We start from the raw sequence: 13,245 nt of genomic DNA, 5'->3' as shown, positions 1-13,245 counted from the left end.
GAGACCAAATTTCCCCATTTGCAATTTGGCTTCCTTTTCAACGGAACAATTCGGCGACGTTATCATTAATTTTTGCGCGCCGGGCTAATTCTGTCTATTTCGATCCGGTTAGAAATTAGTCGTCCCCGTAGGGTTTACGAGATTTGCCAATGAAATTAGTCATGGTTCCGAGAGATTGAATTGACATGTACTCATTAAAGTTATAAGATTTGTAGAAGAGATTGGAGAAGAATCCACGAGCATGTGATAGAGAGATGGCAATCCAAGGCCACGTTGAGGTTGTTGGGTTGACATCTAATGAGCATTGTCGAATTAACAAAAGGGATCATCGGAAAGAGTGTTCGTAGGGTCATGCTGGGTGTCTATTTGACTCTCCAAGCACATGAATTTTGCGCAGAAAGTACTCTCAGGAAAACTTCCCACGTTCTGGTCATCACCAACAGGTGAAGCAGCTAAAACGTGTTCTCCAAGTTGGCGTTCACTGGATGAACATTTACACCGAGGGAGTTCGCCGAGTGCCAATCAACTAGTTATATCTTGCTCGTCGACAAGAGTGAAAGTTCTCGGTTTCGGTTTCTATCCAGAGTCGCCATTAGGTTCGCCAAACTGAACTGCTCGCCGCAGACGAGACTGAAGTGGTGTACTTAATCTGATCCATGGAAGGCGCTACACCGGATCATCGTGCCAAACAGAACATAAGTTGGCTAGATGAATAAACAATTCTGAGTTGGTGGGACATTGTCTCTTCCACTCTAAGGCTGGGCTTAATCTAATATTCTCTTGGCTTTCTTGGAGTCTTTTGTGGCCAAAAGCTACTAGACAGCATGATCAGATCTGAAAACATCATATTCCTTCCTTGCATATGCAGTTCACCACTCCCTTTGATTCCACATGCACACACAACACAGAGTCCCCCACATAAACAAACTGAAGCTGATCTGCATTATTGCTCCTAAACTATTACTACATGTGAAACTTTAGTCCTTCACTCGAACAATGACTCTTCAGATCTGTAAAGTCCCATCTTTCCCCCAATAAAACAATGTGAACATTCAAAAAGGGTTCCCTTTAGCGAGACCCAGTTCGCCATTCCATTGATCAAGTTCCTTCCCTTTCTTCTGTCTGATTTTACTGCTCCGGTCCAATTTCAGCAGCTGCCGGTGACGGCACACTTTGGTGAGGTTGGTCTCAAGTCGGACCGGGTTATGGATTGCCTGCGGACTGTGTCTGTTTTAAGCAAACATGATACAACTGTTGGCAGGTCATTTCGAAAGTTCGTTAACAGCTAAAGCACTAGGAGAGTGTTCTGTAGTCAAACTGTTTTATTCGAACACAGCCTTACCAATCACGCTCTTTGGAGGCAAAGAGACTTAAAGGAATGACTAACACCATAGGTAGACATAGTGAGGCGAAATGAGACGATCAACCGAGGAAACAAGGCGTAATAAGCAAGCAGTATCGAAGTTGCTTGCCTGAAAGCTACTCAGCATGTTTAGGAATCACAGATGATTATACAATGAAGCAGGGCATAATGAGTGAGCAGTTTCGAAGTTGCTCTCTCAGGGAAAGCTCCTCGGACATATACAAATCAGCAGTGGTGAGAAATTATAGGGGACAGTAATTCCATTAACCTTCTTCTGATTCCTTCCCATTCATAGAAAAACAAAAGAGAGGCAGATTTAAAGAAGGGCAAGCAACGCATGTTCATCACCATCTCCAGAATAAACAATTTCACTGTCTAGTATTATATTCGGAAAAAGAAGGCGCTCCCGATCCAGATCCTCTGGCTTTCTTCTATAAACAAAACATGGGGTTTCGCCCTCAACAATCCCAACACAGATCGACTGTTCTTCTTCCTCAACAATGCCTGCAACTCTAAGGAATCTCCTGCTCTTTCCGAATATCTTCTCCTTCACTTTCGCCTTACTTCTGTCGATAAACTGCCACCTTTTCTCATACTGCCAATGTATCGACATTCAAGGTCAGGCTCTTTTAACATGGAAGAAAAGCCTGAACAGCTCTGCAGATGCATTAAGATCATGGAATCCCGTAGACCCGACACCTTGCAAATGGTTGGGAATACGTTGCAACTTGAATGGCGAGGTTATCGAAGTGAGCTTGAGATCAGTGGATCTGCAAGGCTCATTGCCTTTCAATTTCCAATCTCTCAAGTCCTTGAAGAGCCTCGTCCTCTCGTCGACGAACCTTACAGGGACAATTCCAAAAGAGTTTGGCGAATATCAGGAGCTCAGCCTCATTGACCTCAGCGACAATTCCCTCTCGGGTGAAATACCGGAAGAAATATGCTGGCTGAGCAAGCTCCAAACTCTATCTCTCAACGCCAACTTGCTCGAAGGCAAAATACCTGATGCGATTGGGAACCTTTCAAGTCTCACCTATCTGATGCTCTATGACAATCAACTTAGTAGCGAAATACCAAGAAGCATAGGAGCGCTGAGCAAGTTAGAAGTCTTTCGGGCAGGAGGGAATAAGAATCTCCGAGGCGAGCTGCCTGTGGAGATTGGGAACTGCACCCACTTGGTCATGCTAGGATTTGCCGAAACCAGCCTTTCCGGAAGTGTTCCTAAATCAATTGGGTCCTTGCGAAGGCTTCAAACTCTAGCCATATACACGGCTTTATTGTCCGGCCCCATTCCTGAAGAGATAGGGAACTGCAGCCAGCTGCAGAACCTGTACCTGTATCAAAACTTGCTCTCAGGTCCAATCCCGTGGCAAATTGGGCAGCTACGAAAGCTCCAGAGCCTGCTTGTGTGGCAGAATAGCATAGCTGGTGCAATCCCTTACGAGCTTGGAAGCTGCATGGAGATCATGGTTATGGATTTGTCCGAGAATCTTTTAATTGGAAGTATCCCCAGTAGTTTCGGAAACCTTCTAAAGCTTCAAGAATTGCAGCTGAGCGTCAACCAGTTATCCGGCACCATACCATCCGAAATGATGAACTGTACCGCACTGACTCATCTGGAGATCGATAACAATGACCTCTCGGGCAGCATTCCACTGCTTATCAGCAATTTGAGGAGCTTGAATCTTCTTTATGCGTGGCAGAACAAGCTCGCTGGCATCATTCCAGATAGCCTCTCCGACTGCCAAGGTCTTCAGGCTCTCGATCTTTCTTACAACAATCTATCCGGTCCGATACCGAAACAGATATTCGGACTAAGGAATCTTTCCAAGCTGCTGCTGATCTCCAACCACTTATCGGGTTTCATACCACCTGATATCGGAAATTGCACAGCTTTGTATCGCCTGCGGCTGAAGGGCAACAGGTTCGCGGGCCCCATACCCGTGGAAATTGGAAAACTAAAGAGCTTGAATTTCCTTGATCTGAGCAACAACCAACTTACAGGAGGAATCCCTTCGTCGATTTCGGGATGTGGAAATCTCGAGTTCATCGATCTCCATACAAATGGGCTCACAGGTACCGTGCCAGATACGTTACCAAGGAGCCTAAGGTTTGTGGACGTCTCTGACAATCAGCTAAGTGGTCTGCTGACTCAAGGGATCGGATCGCTGACCGAATTAACGAAACTCAATCTCCGAAAGAATCAACTCTCCGGCAGAATTCCAGCGGAGATTCTGTCCTGCAGTAAGCTTCAAATGCTTGATCTTGGAAGCAACAGCTTCTCGGATGACATCCCGAAAGAGCTGGGCTTAATTCCGTCGCTGGAAATTTCTCTGAATCTTAGCTGCAATCAGTTCTCTGGCGAGATTCCGTCCCAGTTTTCCAGTCTTACTAAGCTAGCAGTCCTTGACCTCTCACATAACAAGCTACAGGGCGACCTGGACGCCCTGGTGAGCCTCCAAAATCTGGTTTCACTCAACATTTCTTTCAACGATTTCTCCGGTGAATTACCCGACACCCCATTTTTCAGAAATCTTCCCTTTAGTGATCTTGCTGGTAATAAAGGTCTCTACATCACTGGCAAGCCTGCAAACACAGATGGCCACATCGAATCTGCAAAAGATGCGAGATCTGCTGCAAAGTTAGTGATGTTAATCCTTGCAAGTACTATTGCTGTGCTGCTTCTGCTAGGAATCTACGTGCTCATCCATGCTCACACTAACAGACCCCCGGGAGATGAAACTTGGGAGATGACTCTCTACCAAAAACTCGATTTCTCCATTGACGACATTGTCGAGAGTCTAACAACATCCACCGTCATCGGCACTGGGAGCTCTGGAGTAGTATACAGAGTGACGATTCCTAACGGAGAAACACTTGCAGTGAAGAAAATGTGGACACAAGAACAATCAGGAGCATTTGGTTCAGAGATTCAGACTTTAGGTTCTATTCGACACAAGAACATCGTTCGGCTTCTGGGCTGGGGATTGAGCCAGAACATAAAACTGCTGTTTTATGACTACCTTCCGAATGGAAGCTTGAGTTCCCTCCTCCACGGTGCAGGGAAGGGAGGAGCGGAGTGGGAGACTAGATATGATATAGTGTTAGGCATAGCACACGCACTTGAGTATTTGCACCACGGCTGTGTGCCGGCGATCCTTCATGGAGATGTGAAAGCCATGAACATTCTGTTGGGTCCTCGATACGAACCTTACCTAGCTGATTTCGGATTGGCTCGAGTTTTGAATGGTGAGGGTGATGGTGATGATATCTCCAAACAGGGTTATAGACCTCGCCTCGCTGGTTCTTACGGATACATGGCTCCAGGTAGATATCTTGATGTCAGTTTCAATGTCGCTTAGTTGTAGTACTTCCACTGAAGTAGAACTCATGTATATTATTTTTGGTGATATAGAGCATGCGTCCCTGCAACCGATTACGGAAAAGAGCGATGTATATAGCTTCGGCGTGGTTCTTCTCGAGGTATTAACTGGAAGGCACCCACTGGATCCTTCTTTCCCTGGAGGAGCTCATTTGGTGCAATGGGTCCAAGACCACGTAGCAAGAAAGGGAGACCCAGTGGACGTTCTTGATCCGAAGCTTAGAGGACGGCCTGACCTGGTTTCGCACGAAATGCTGCAGGCACTGTCTATATGTTTAATGTGTGTAAATACCAAGACCACTGATCGTCTGTTGATGAAGGATGTCGTTACTTTGCTGAAGGCTATTCGACATGCAGAGTCCGTACGGCCAGGATCCGATGTGACAAAAGGAGGTCTATCAGTCGCTGGCTCGTCGCCTCCTTTGAGGCATGTTGTCTCCCAAGAATCTTCAAACTGCTCATTCGCTTTCTCTGATGATTCAGTGTAACAAGAAATCGTCAGGATTCAATTATCTGCTAATCCCCGGATCACAGGCAGAGTCTTGTGGGAGAATATGTACGGCTGCTGTATTTTCGTGATTCGATTATCGTTAGAAGCCGCCACGTGCTACTGTAGGTTTAAGTGTCATCATATTGTGTAGTTTTACATTCCAGGCAGCATATTAAGGATCATCAATCAGTGAATGTAAAGGAACTTCTAAGGTTTTGTAATAAAGTAGAGCTATCTCTAGGGTTGACTTGTCTTAGTGTACTTGAGTTTATGATTGGTGTTCTTGGATCACACAACTAGTAATCAATGGAAAATACACTCTCTCTCTCTCTCTCTCTCTCTCTCTCTCTCTCTCTCTCTCTGCAGACATTTCGGCCTTGCTCATATGGTCCTAAGTTTCTTAAATCACATGTCCATGTGCTGCACAAAAGACAGACTTTTCATGGCCGAAGGTCCTGAAAACTTGTCAATACTAACTTACAGGACCGGTACACTCCAAATTTCATCACATGTTCCCAGAGGAATTAGACTAGTAAACTAACTTTGGAAGAAATAAATGAGCAAAATTTAGGCTGGCTAAGATCATTGAATTTTCCGTACTTCTTTAGATAATCCATCCCACGACAAGTTCGCTGAATCATGTTTCATACAGAGATATCTGAAATGTCGCAAATTTACACGGGCATAATTTTCCTGAGAAGAAAAAAGACTAGAAGGCAATGCTCACTGGAGAAGGATCTTGTGTAGCCATTGTCAACTGTCTAAGATAAACAAAATTATAGTGATTTCAACGACCGCACATCGATGAACTAAAATACATAACATAAAATGAGGAGAGAAAAAACCAACTAACTCAGATATTGTTTGTCACAGTAACATCACCTTCAACTTCCCAAGTGGACTGTATCACTTGCGTCTGTAACAAGGCTTGCACGGTCATGTTATTTACTGAAACAAGAGGAAGCCTTGGCTCTGTGATGCAACATTGGAAGAATGAACAGCTTGAGTCACTCCTTTCATAGTCCTGTTGGCTCTGTGAATTGCATTGTGCCCTCCGAAATTTAAGTACTATCGCGAAATCAATGTCCACCAAAACAGATGCTGATCCTTCTAGGAAGATTTGCATCAGAAGGTAGATTTTATTTCTTCTCCAAAGACGCCTGGGATTCTAATTTTCTTAGGATGACGCTTATAACACCCCAGTTGAACCCACGGTACTGAAGCCACCTGACAATCCTTGATTTCTGTGTATCAACGGGCACACCCTGACTTCGGAGCCACTGCTTTGAGGCCTCAGAAAATAAGTGATCTAGTGCCACCTTTGACAGACCGAGACTTGACTCTTGCTCAAAGCTAGAATCACACTCCTCAAAAACCAGTTTTACGGCTTTCTCAGCATCAGATTTGCTGACTCCCTTCTTGAACAGTTCCTGTATCAGAAATAACAATGCATCAACATTTCAGCATGGTAACGCGTATATTTCGCTGGCTTTCTCAATACATAACGAGTAAAAAACTAATGAAGCTCCTGCATATATATGCAGATCTTCTAAACATAAATTTGCTAAAAGCAACAACTCGTGGATGGTAAATATAGGCGAAATGACACCAGCAGTCCCTCCCGAAACTTAAAACCGTCTTTCTACTATTTTGGTTCAAAATATGCCTATATTTTTAAAAAGGAGTCAATGGTGGAGTCGATCTAGTTACGGAATTTGCTGATGTGGACTTCGATGGAATTTGCTGATTTGGACTTGACGCCATTCATGGCCATTCACGGCAGAGTCAACAGCAGTCCCTCACTTATGTGGAATTCTTTTAAAAGAAACAAATCCCCCCTCCCTCCCTCCCTCCCTCCCTCTCTCTGGCTTGAGCTCGATATCGCTGCATCGATGGCGGCTCAAGCTCGAGCTAGCGCCACCCATGGCCGTTGCTCGTTCAAGCTCGTGGCATCCAGGGCTACAATCTGCTTCAGCTCGAACTCATGGCATCCATGGCCACTTGCTACTTGAAATCGTGGAATCCATGACCACGATCTGCTCGAGCTCGCGGTGTCCATTGCCGCGAGCTCGAGCTTGAGTTGAGCTCAAGGCATCTATGGCTGCTCAAGCTCGAGCTAGCGGCATCCGTGGTCGCTTGAGCTCGAGCTCGCAATCATGACCACCAGATCATAGCAGAACAGCAACGAGCGACGCCATCAACATCAGCAAGGTGGTCCAAGCTGCAGAGGCAATGGCTAGGGTGGGGAAGGTTGGCTGCAGAAGGTGCAGAGGGTTGGATGTGGATGATTTTAGGTTAGGGTTTTGTTTAATTTGTAATTTTTTAGTGGCACATAAAAATTGAGCATATTATAACACAACAATTCGATGGTTCACATCAGCAAAAATTGATAGGCAATAGCAGAAGTATAACGGAAGGAGTAAGGGTGGAACATTATAAAAAGAAAAAGACGGTTATGAAACTCCAAAAAGTAGGACTATTTGGAATTTCAGGCAAAGGTTAGAGGGACCGCTAGTGCCATTTCACCTCAAATTTATTGTACTCCAAAAGGCTAGCATCAACAAAAAAATCAAGGGCAAACCAACAAAAAAATCAGGATGGTAAAAGCTGCAAAATAATATAAAAGGAAAATAGGAAAGAAAGTGAAAATAGGAAATATTGGCACAAACAGCATCATTTAAAGAGTTTGACTCATAATCCTGCAATCAAAACTACACAAAGAAAAGAACAATTGAAAGATGCCCGCAATCTACATACTTGCTTTATTCTCCTAGGACCCCAGCAGGACGAAGACCATCTAGATCGTGAATACGTCTCAGCATAAAGACCATCATTGATGAACCCTCTGGAATAGATTGAAGGGCAAAAGAAATGCCAAACCATGTTAAATGCAGATCTCACTCGACTGTAAATGTATATGAATATAATGGGAAGCAAAAGTATGGTTCTTCATCTAATATAAAATTATTTGCTTATGCAAAACTGATATAGCTTTATGTCAGCTATTGCGATACATCTAAGGACCGTAGTAAAATGCTCAAAATTGGCTGCTCTGTCCTCCAAGGAAGAAATATCATTAGTGATGCGGTTCAACATAAACTACTGACTGACAAATCATTCCAGGCTTTCACTGTGAGGATTAAAACATTTCATATCATCAATAAACGCTTATCGATAAAAAGGACATTGATGCTTGTTTTCGAATGACACTTACCACGAAGGAACCACAGATTTACCAAAAAACGGAAATGCGACACAAAATTATCATTAGTGGGAATGCAGTAGCTAACACTGAATGCTTCAGTTTTTTTGCTGGCAGAGAAGCATAGATGCATCTCCCCGCAATCAATCAACTTCTAGAATTTCTAAACTAGTGCAACTTGACAGGAGACCTAATCAGACAATAAAGGTCTTGTTTGGAAAACAAATTGAAGCAGAGGCATCTTTGTTCTTTTAGACTTTGTTCCTGCATTTGATAATAATCCCTATGATTCTAATAATCTCAAAATGGAAATAAATTATTGACAGCGCATGTTCATGTATGATACCAGAACTACCTTACAACATAGTGTCCCATCCCCCCCACCACCACCCCCCCAAAAAAAAAAAAAGATTAAAAACTAGGCTCCAAAACAAAAAAGAAAAGGACAAAAAAAAATGTACTTATAGAAAACAAAATGTCGCCAGTGCCTCAATGGGGATGCTCTTCTTGCTTTTCATTTACTAACCTGCTCTTGAAATCATTCACCACACCTTCAACAATAGCAGGAGGAAATCTCTTCCCTTGCAATTTCTTTGTCAGTGCCACTGCTGTATATGCCCTGTAGCAAGATCCTGGCATTAAAACTAAAACCTCCAAATTTTTTCTGTCATTGCCACTAGCTTATATGTTAGCTAAAGAATTCTTCTTTTCTTCGTTTGGTCAATTTTTTCACAAGTTGGCAAAGTCAGCGGCAGCGAAGTGCTAAATGAAGTTAATCATATTCAGGCATTCTCACGATCTTACAAAAGCCAAGAGCCAGTTGCCTTAGCGGAATCTGCCTTCTCCAAACAGGGAGAGTTCATGGATTTGAACCTCGGACATCAAGTTGGAGTGGGGGGAAAGTAATATCTATTGAAACCACTCTTCCATCATCTTATTTACGGGGGGAAATCAACGATTTGGTAGCAACGCTTTGGGTAGCCAACATGGATTTATCTGATTTCCTGTCTCATCTCTTTAGTTCATTGGCCTGGAAATTAACAACTGGGCCTACAGCCTAGCCAGCCTAATAGTTAGCTTCCAACTTACCACTATTGCAATAACTAAGACTGGAATGTACAATGATCTGAAGGTACAAATATATTCATAAGTAACATAAGATTCAATCAAGACCTGGTAGCCAGCAATTGAAAGGCCAAATTTTCGGCATCTTTTCTAGATTTGCCACCTCTTGGCACACTGCCAACGCTACTGTTATCCCCTCGATGAATTTCAATCTCGTCAGCATCTTCTTCAATTCCTTCAATAAAGTCGCCATTGATCTCAATGGCATCCTCAATGGTTTCTTTCCCCAACCCTGCAATCAAGTACCGCGACATTACATCCACTAAAACTTGATAAGAAAACAGAGTACTGATGTAACTCGAAAGCCAATGCTCATTGTAACAATGGACCTAATCATCTTGAAAAATCATACACCGACACACCTTAGAAAACAAGCACAGATGCACTGAGTTCACACATATGTGCATTGCAGGCATAGTTCATGCAAGCATGGCAAAGACATGCAGCAAGAGATGGAGCAGCTAAAAAGGCAATATACAGAAAACCAACGACGAGTAAAACTAAAAATAGACTGGATATTACAATTCAATTTTTAATCCCTGCAAATTCAAATCCCAATTTTCATCAACAGAAGAAATGGAGAGGATCATACCAAGATAGAAACAGTCCTTCATGCCCATTACACTATCCTCGAGAAAACCGCATATTAAGCGCAATCTCACAACCTCAACATCGCATCAAAATATAATCTGATCCATTCCTACCGGGTGTAACATCAATAATGTCGGTGATTGGCATCCGCTCGTCCACAGGGCTCCGAATCTCCGCAAACACTGAACCATTTGCAATCACTTCTCCTTTACCTCCACGATAAACCCGAGACCTCATCGCATCAGCATTTGACATGCTCTGAGCTTCCCTTACACCTGAACTCTTGGCTGGTGGAGTATCAGGTTTCTCGTGCTTGTTAACCTTGTTCCTTTTCGAAGGTACTTTGGGAACGTACCTGATAGGAACAGAAGAACCGAGGTCCCTCCTTCCTAAACACTGGATTGCACCACTCTTCTTAACCCTAGAAGCCCAAAAGCGACCCAAAAAAAAAAAAAAAAAAAGAAAAAAAACCCCTCAACATCCAACATTAGGATTTGCCGAAATGCCAATAATCAAATCAAATTCTCTTACGTAAAGCACGGAGCTAGGGTAATTGTCGTTGAAGCTGCTCTAGAACAAAATCCTCTGAAATTCGATTAGATTAAGGACAAGTCACTCACCATGGGATGGAGAAGACTCTGCTCTGAAGCTGAAGTGCCATCTTGAGGGAGAGATTTCCGGGTAAAACCGCCATTTTCGTCCAAGTTGCAGAGGAATCAATCAGGCCCAAAGAGAGGGACGGGGGGGAGAACCAGTTCGAAGATTACAGGGGCTTCGCTTCCGTTAAGAGACTCCTGCCAGCGCCGCTGCAGTGCAGTCTTCAGGCCCTCGTTTAAATATTTCCAGTAAAAGAATAATGGAAATTCCACTATTTATGGGTACTTTTCCGCTTTTTTTGCGTAATTTTTATTTGTCTGATTAAGTCATTTTATTTTCACAATTTTTCTTATGAAATACTTCCGACGATGAATTCGGTTAGATTTAGTGTGATGTAAATAAAATTTCACTAACCAGCTAATCGTAATCCAAATCATGCTTCGACGTTTTCCGCATCCAATAAATTTTTTTATACTGCCCGGTTGGCATCCGTTAATTTCATTGGCATCGCAGTTGGAAAGCGTTTGATGTGCACGGCGGCTAAACTTAGTCGGATGAGATATTGGGGACCTAGTTAGAAATCGTGAGAGCATAAAGATTTGATTAGATAACTTAAAAGTACATTGATTTTGTTAAGAAGGATGAAAGTATATGGCCAGAAGTACAAATTATGCGAAAATCATTTTTTGTTTATGAAAAAGTTTGGGAGGAGGGGAGGTTACCCTATGCTAAGGTCAGGGCATACCACAATCTAGAAGGTTTTACAATGGATCGTGATTCGAATCCGGGCATGGTATGCGGTGAGTTAGAACCTTACCGATTGGACCAACCCACTCTAGCAAATCATAAATAATTTAGGCTCCGTTTGTTTCACGAAAAATGAATGATCCGAAGAATTTTTTTTTTTTAACTATAACTTGTATCACTTACAAAAATGAACACGAAAATAGACATAAATTGTTGTCGATAATGAAAATATTTTCATTGACTACTCATTCTAAGCTATACAAGTAATCGTTTCAGAAAAATATTTTCTGAATTATTAATTTTCTATGAAATAAAAGGAGTCTTAGAGTGCGTTTGCTTTGGGGAAAAGTTTCATGATAAAGAGATATACTTTTTGAGAAATCATTTTTCAGGAAAATGGTTAATTTTCCTTTATTTGGTGATATCTGATGAAAAACGTTTCTCGATATTTGGATCTCATTTAGAAAATGATTTCAATCTCATGATTTTATCTCAAGCCAAAAGAAAACTTGAATTTTTAAATTGTTTTTATTTTGTTTTCTCTAGTTTCTTTTCCTTCTTGCTCCGCTAGTTGCCAAGCCTCGATGACGGTCGATGACCTCGCCGGATATGATGAGGCTCGACCTCGTGTGTCCGATCACCGACCGTCATCGGGTCCCAATGACCGATGGAGCAAGAAGGAAGAAAAGAAAAAAAGAGAAAAGAAGAAGAATAAAATGTCAACTAAAATAAAATATTAAAAATTTCGAGATGAGCAATTTCGAAAAGCGTTTTCATCTCTTTAGATTTAGGAATTCACTTTTCTAATTTTATACATGAATTTTACGTTGACCGAAAAATATTTTATGTTGATGAAGTCATTTTCGGAGAATCAAATGAGTGAAAGTTCAAAAAATTTAATTCTCGAAATACATGAAACGCGCCATAGTTAGAAATGGAACATAGCTTTCTCTTCTCCTCCTTTTTGGGATTGGATAGATGGACGGCAGATGGCTTTCCTTTTGATAGTGAAGGGGCAGCCGGGTCCCTGGATCGGGTCTACTTTTCTGTCCGGGCCCATCCATATAAAACTAAAATGTGCATAGATTTTCGACTTTTGCCAATTTCATGATCATGTCTATTCAGCATTTCTCTCGAATCGGGGAACATGAAAGTGGATATCAATTGCCTAAATCATTGGCTAGAACCGAGATTTTCCACATGTAATGGACTATTTCTCGAGATGATGGGGGTATGAGCGCCAATGCCACCGGTTAAGTCCCCCAAGATGTGGCCGGAGATATTTGAACTTGGGACCTCATCGGTTTAACTGTCTAATGCTCGGGGATCTCACCAACTCAGCCAACGCCTCACTTTTACTTCTCTTTTTTTCAATTTTATTCTCAAGTTTTTACATTGTCAGAATAAATCCTCATATATTCAAACTCGGATCAAACATATACCAAGACTAAATTCCCTCCGAAGATCATGTTTTAACCCCGCTATTGCCTTTTTCCAGCACCATGCATGTATCGAATTTCCATCGAGGCTATACATGTATAAATGTACTCTAATAAACCCGATGATGTGTACAAATAACATCAACGATATGAAATAGTGGCATATTGATATAGGCTAACGGTATCACCTAGAGGGGATGAGTATGTGATTTCAAACAACTTGACTAAATACTGCAGGATTTGAAGAAGTCAAGTTAAATTTCAACGAAACCAAGAAAAACAAAGAGTTGATATAATCGGTTTATGGTA

At 42.3% G+C, this 13,245-nt stretch overlaps 2 protein-coding genes across 2 annotated transcripts; one reads left to right on the top strand and one right to left on the bottom strand.

Moving 5' to 3' along the window:
* Positions 1-1,859: 1,859 nt before the first annotated feature.
* On the top strand, positions 1,860-5,233 carry LOC115726121 (LRR receptor-like serine/threonine-protein kinase RGI3). Its single transcript, XM_030655843.2, has 2 exons — positions 1,860-4,690; positions 4,779-5,233. Exons 1-2 carry the CDS (start codon positions 1,864-1,866, stop codon positions 5,231-5,233), a joined length of 3,282 nt encoding a protein of 1,093 aa, XP_030511703.1. The 5' UTR covers positions 1,860-1,863.
* Positions 5,234-5,962: 729 nt separating this feature from the next.
* On the bottom strand, positions 5,963-10,955 carry LOC115726140. Its single transcript, XM_030655881.2, has 7 exons — positions 10,908-10,955; positions 10,774-10,869; positions 10,267-10,574; positions 9,611-9,794; positions 8,964-9,056; positions 7,993-8,080; positions 5,963-6,665 (listed from the first exon to the last, which is right to left on the bottom strand). Exons 2-7 carry the CDS (start codon positions 10,845-10,847, stop codon positions 6,375-6,377), a joined length of 1,038 nt encoding a protein of 345 aa, XP_030511741.1. The 5' UTR covers positions 10,848-10,869; positions 10,908-10,955; the 3' UTR covers positions 5,963-6,374.
* Positions 10,956-13,245: the final 2,290 nt, after the last annotated feature.

Source organism: Rhodamnia argentea, chromosome 2 (assembly GCF_020921035.1).
Source record: "Rhodamnia argentea isolate NSW1041297 chromosome 2, ASM2092103v1, whole genome shotgun sequence".
NCBI lineage: Eukaryota > Viridiplantae > Streptophyta > Magnoliopsida > Myrtales > Myrtaceae > Rhodamnia > Rhodamnia argentea.
Note: the sequence above shows the minus strand (reverse complement) of the source record. Positions and strands in the feature narration are given on the sequence as shown.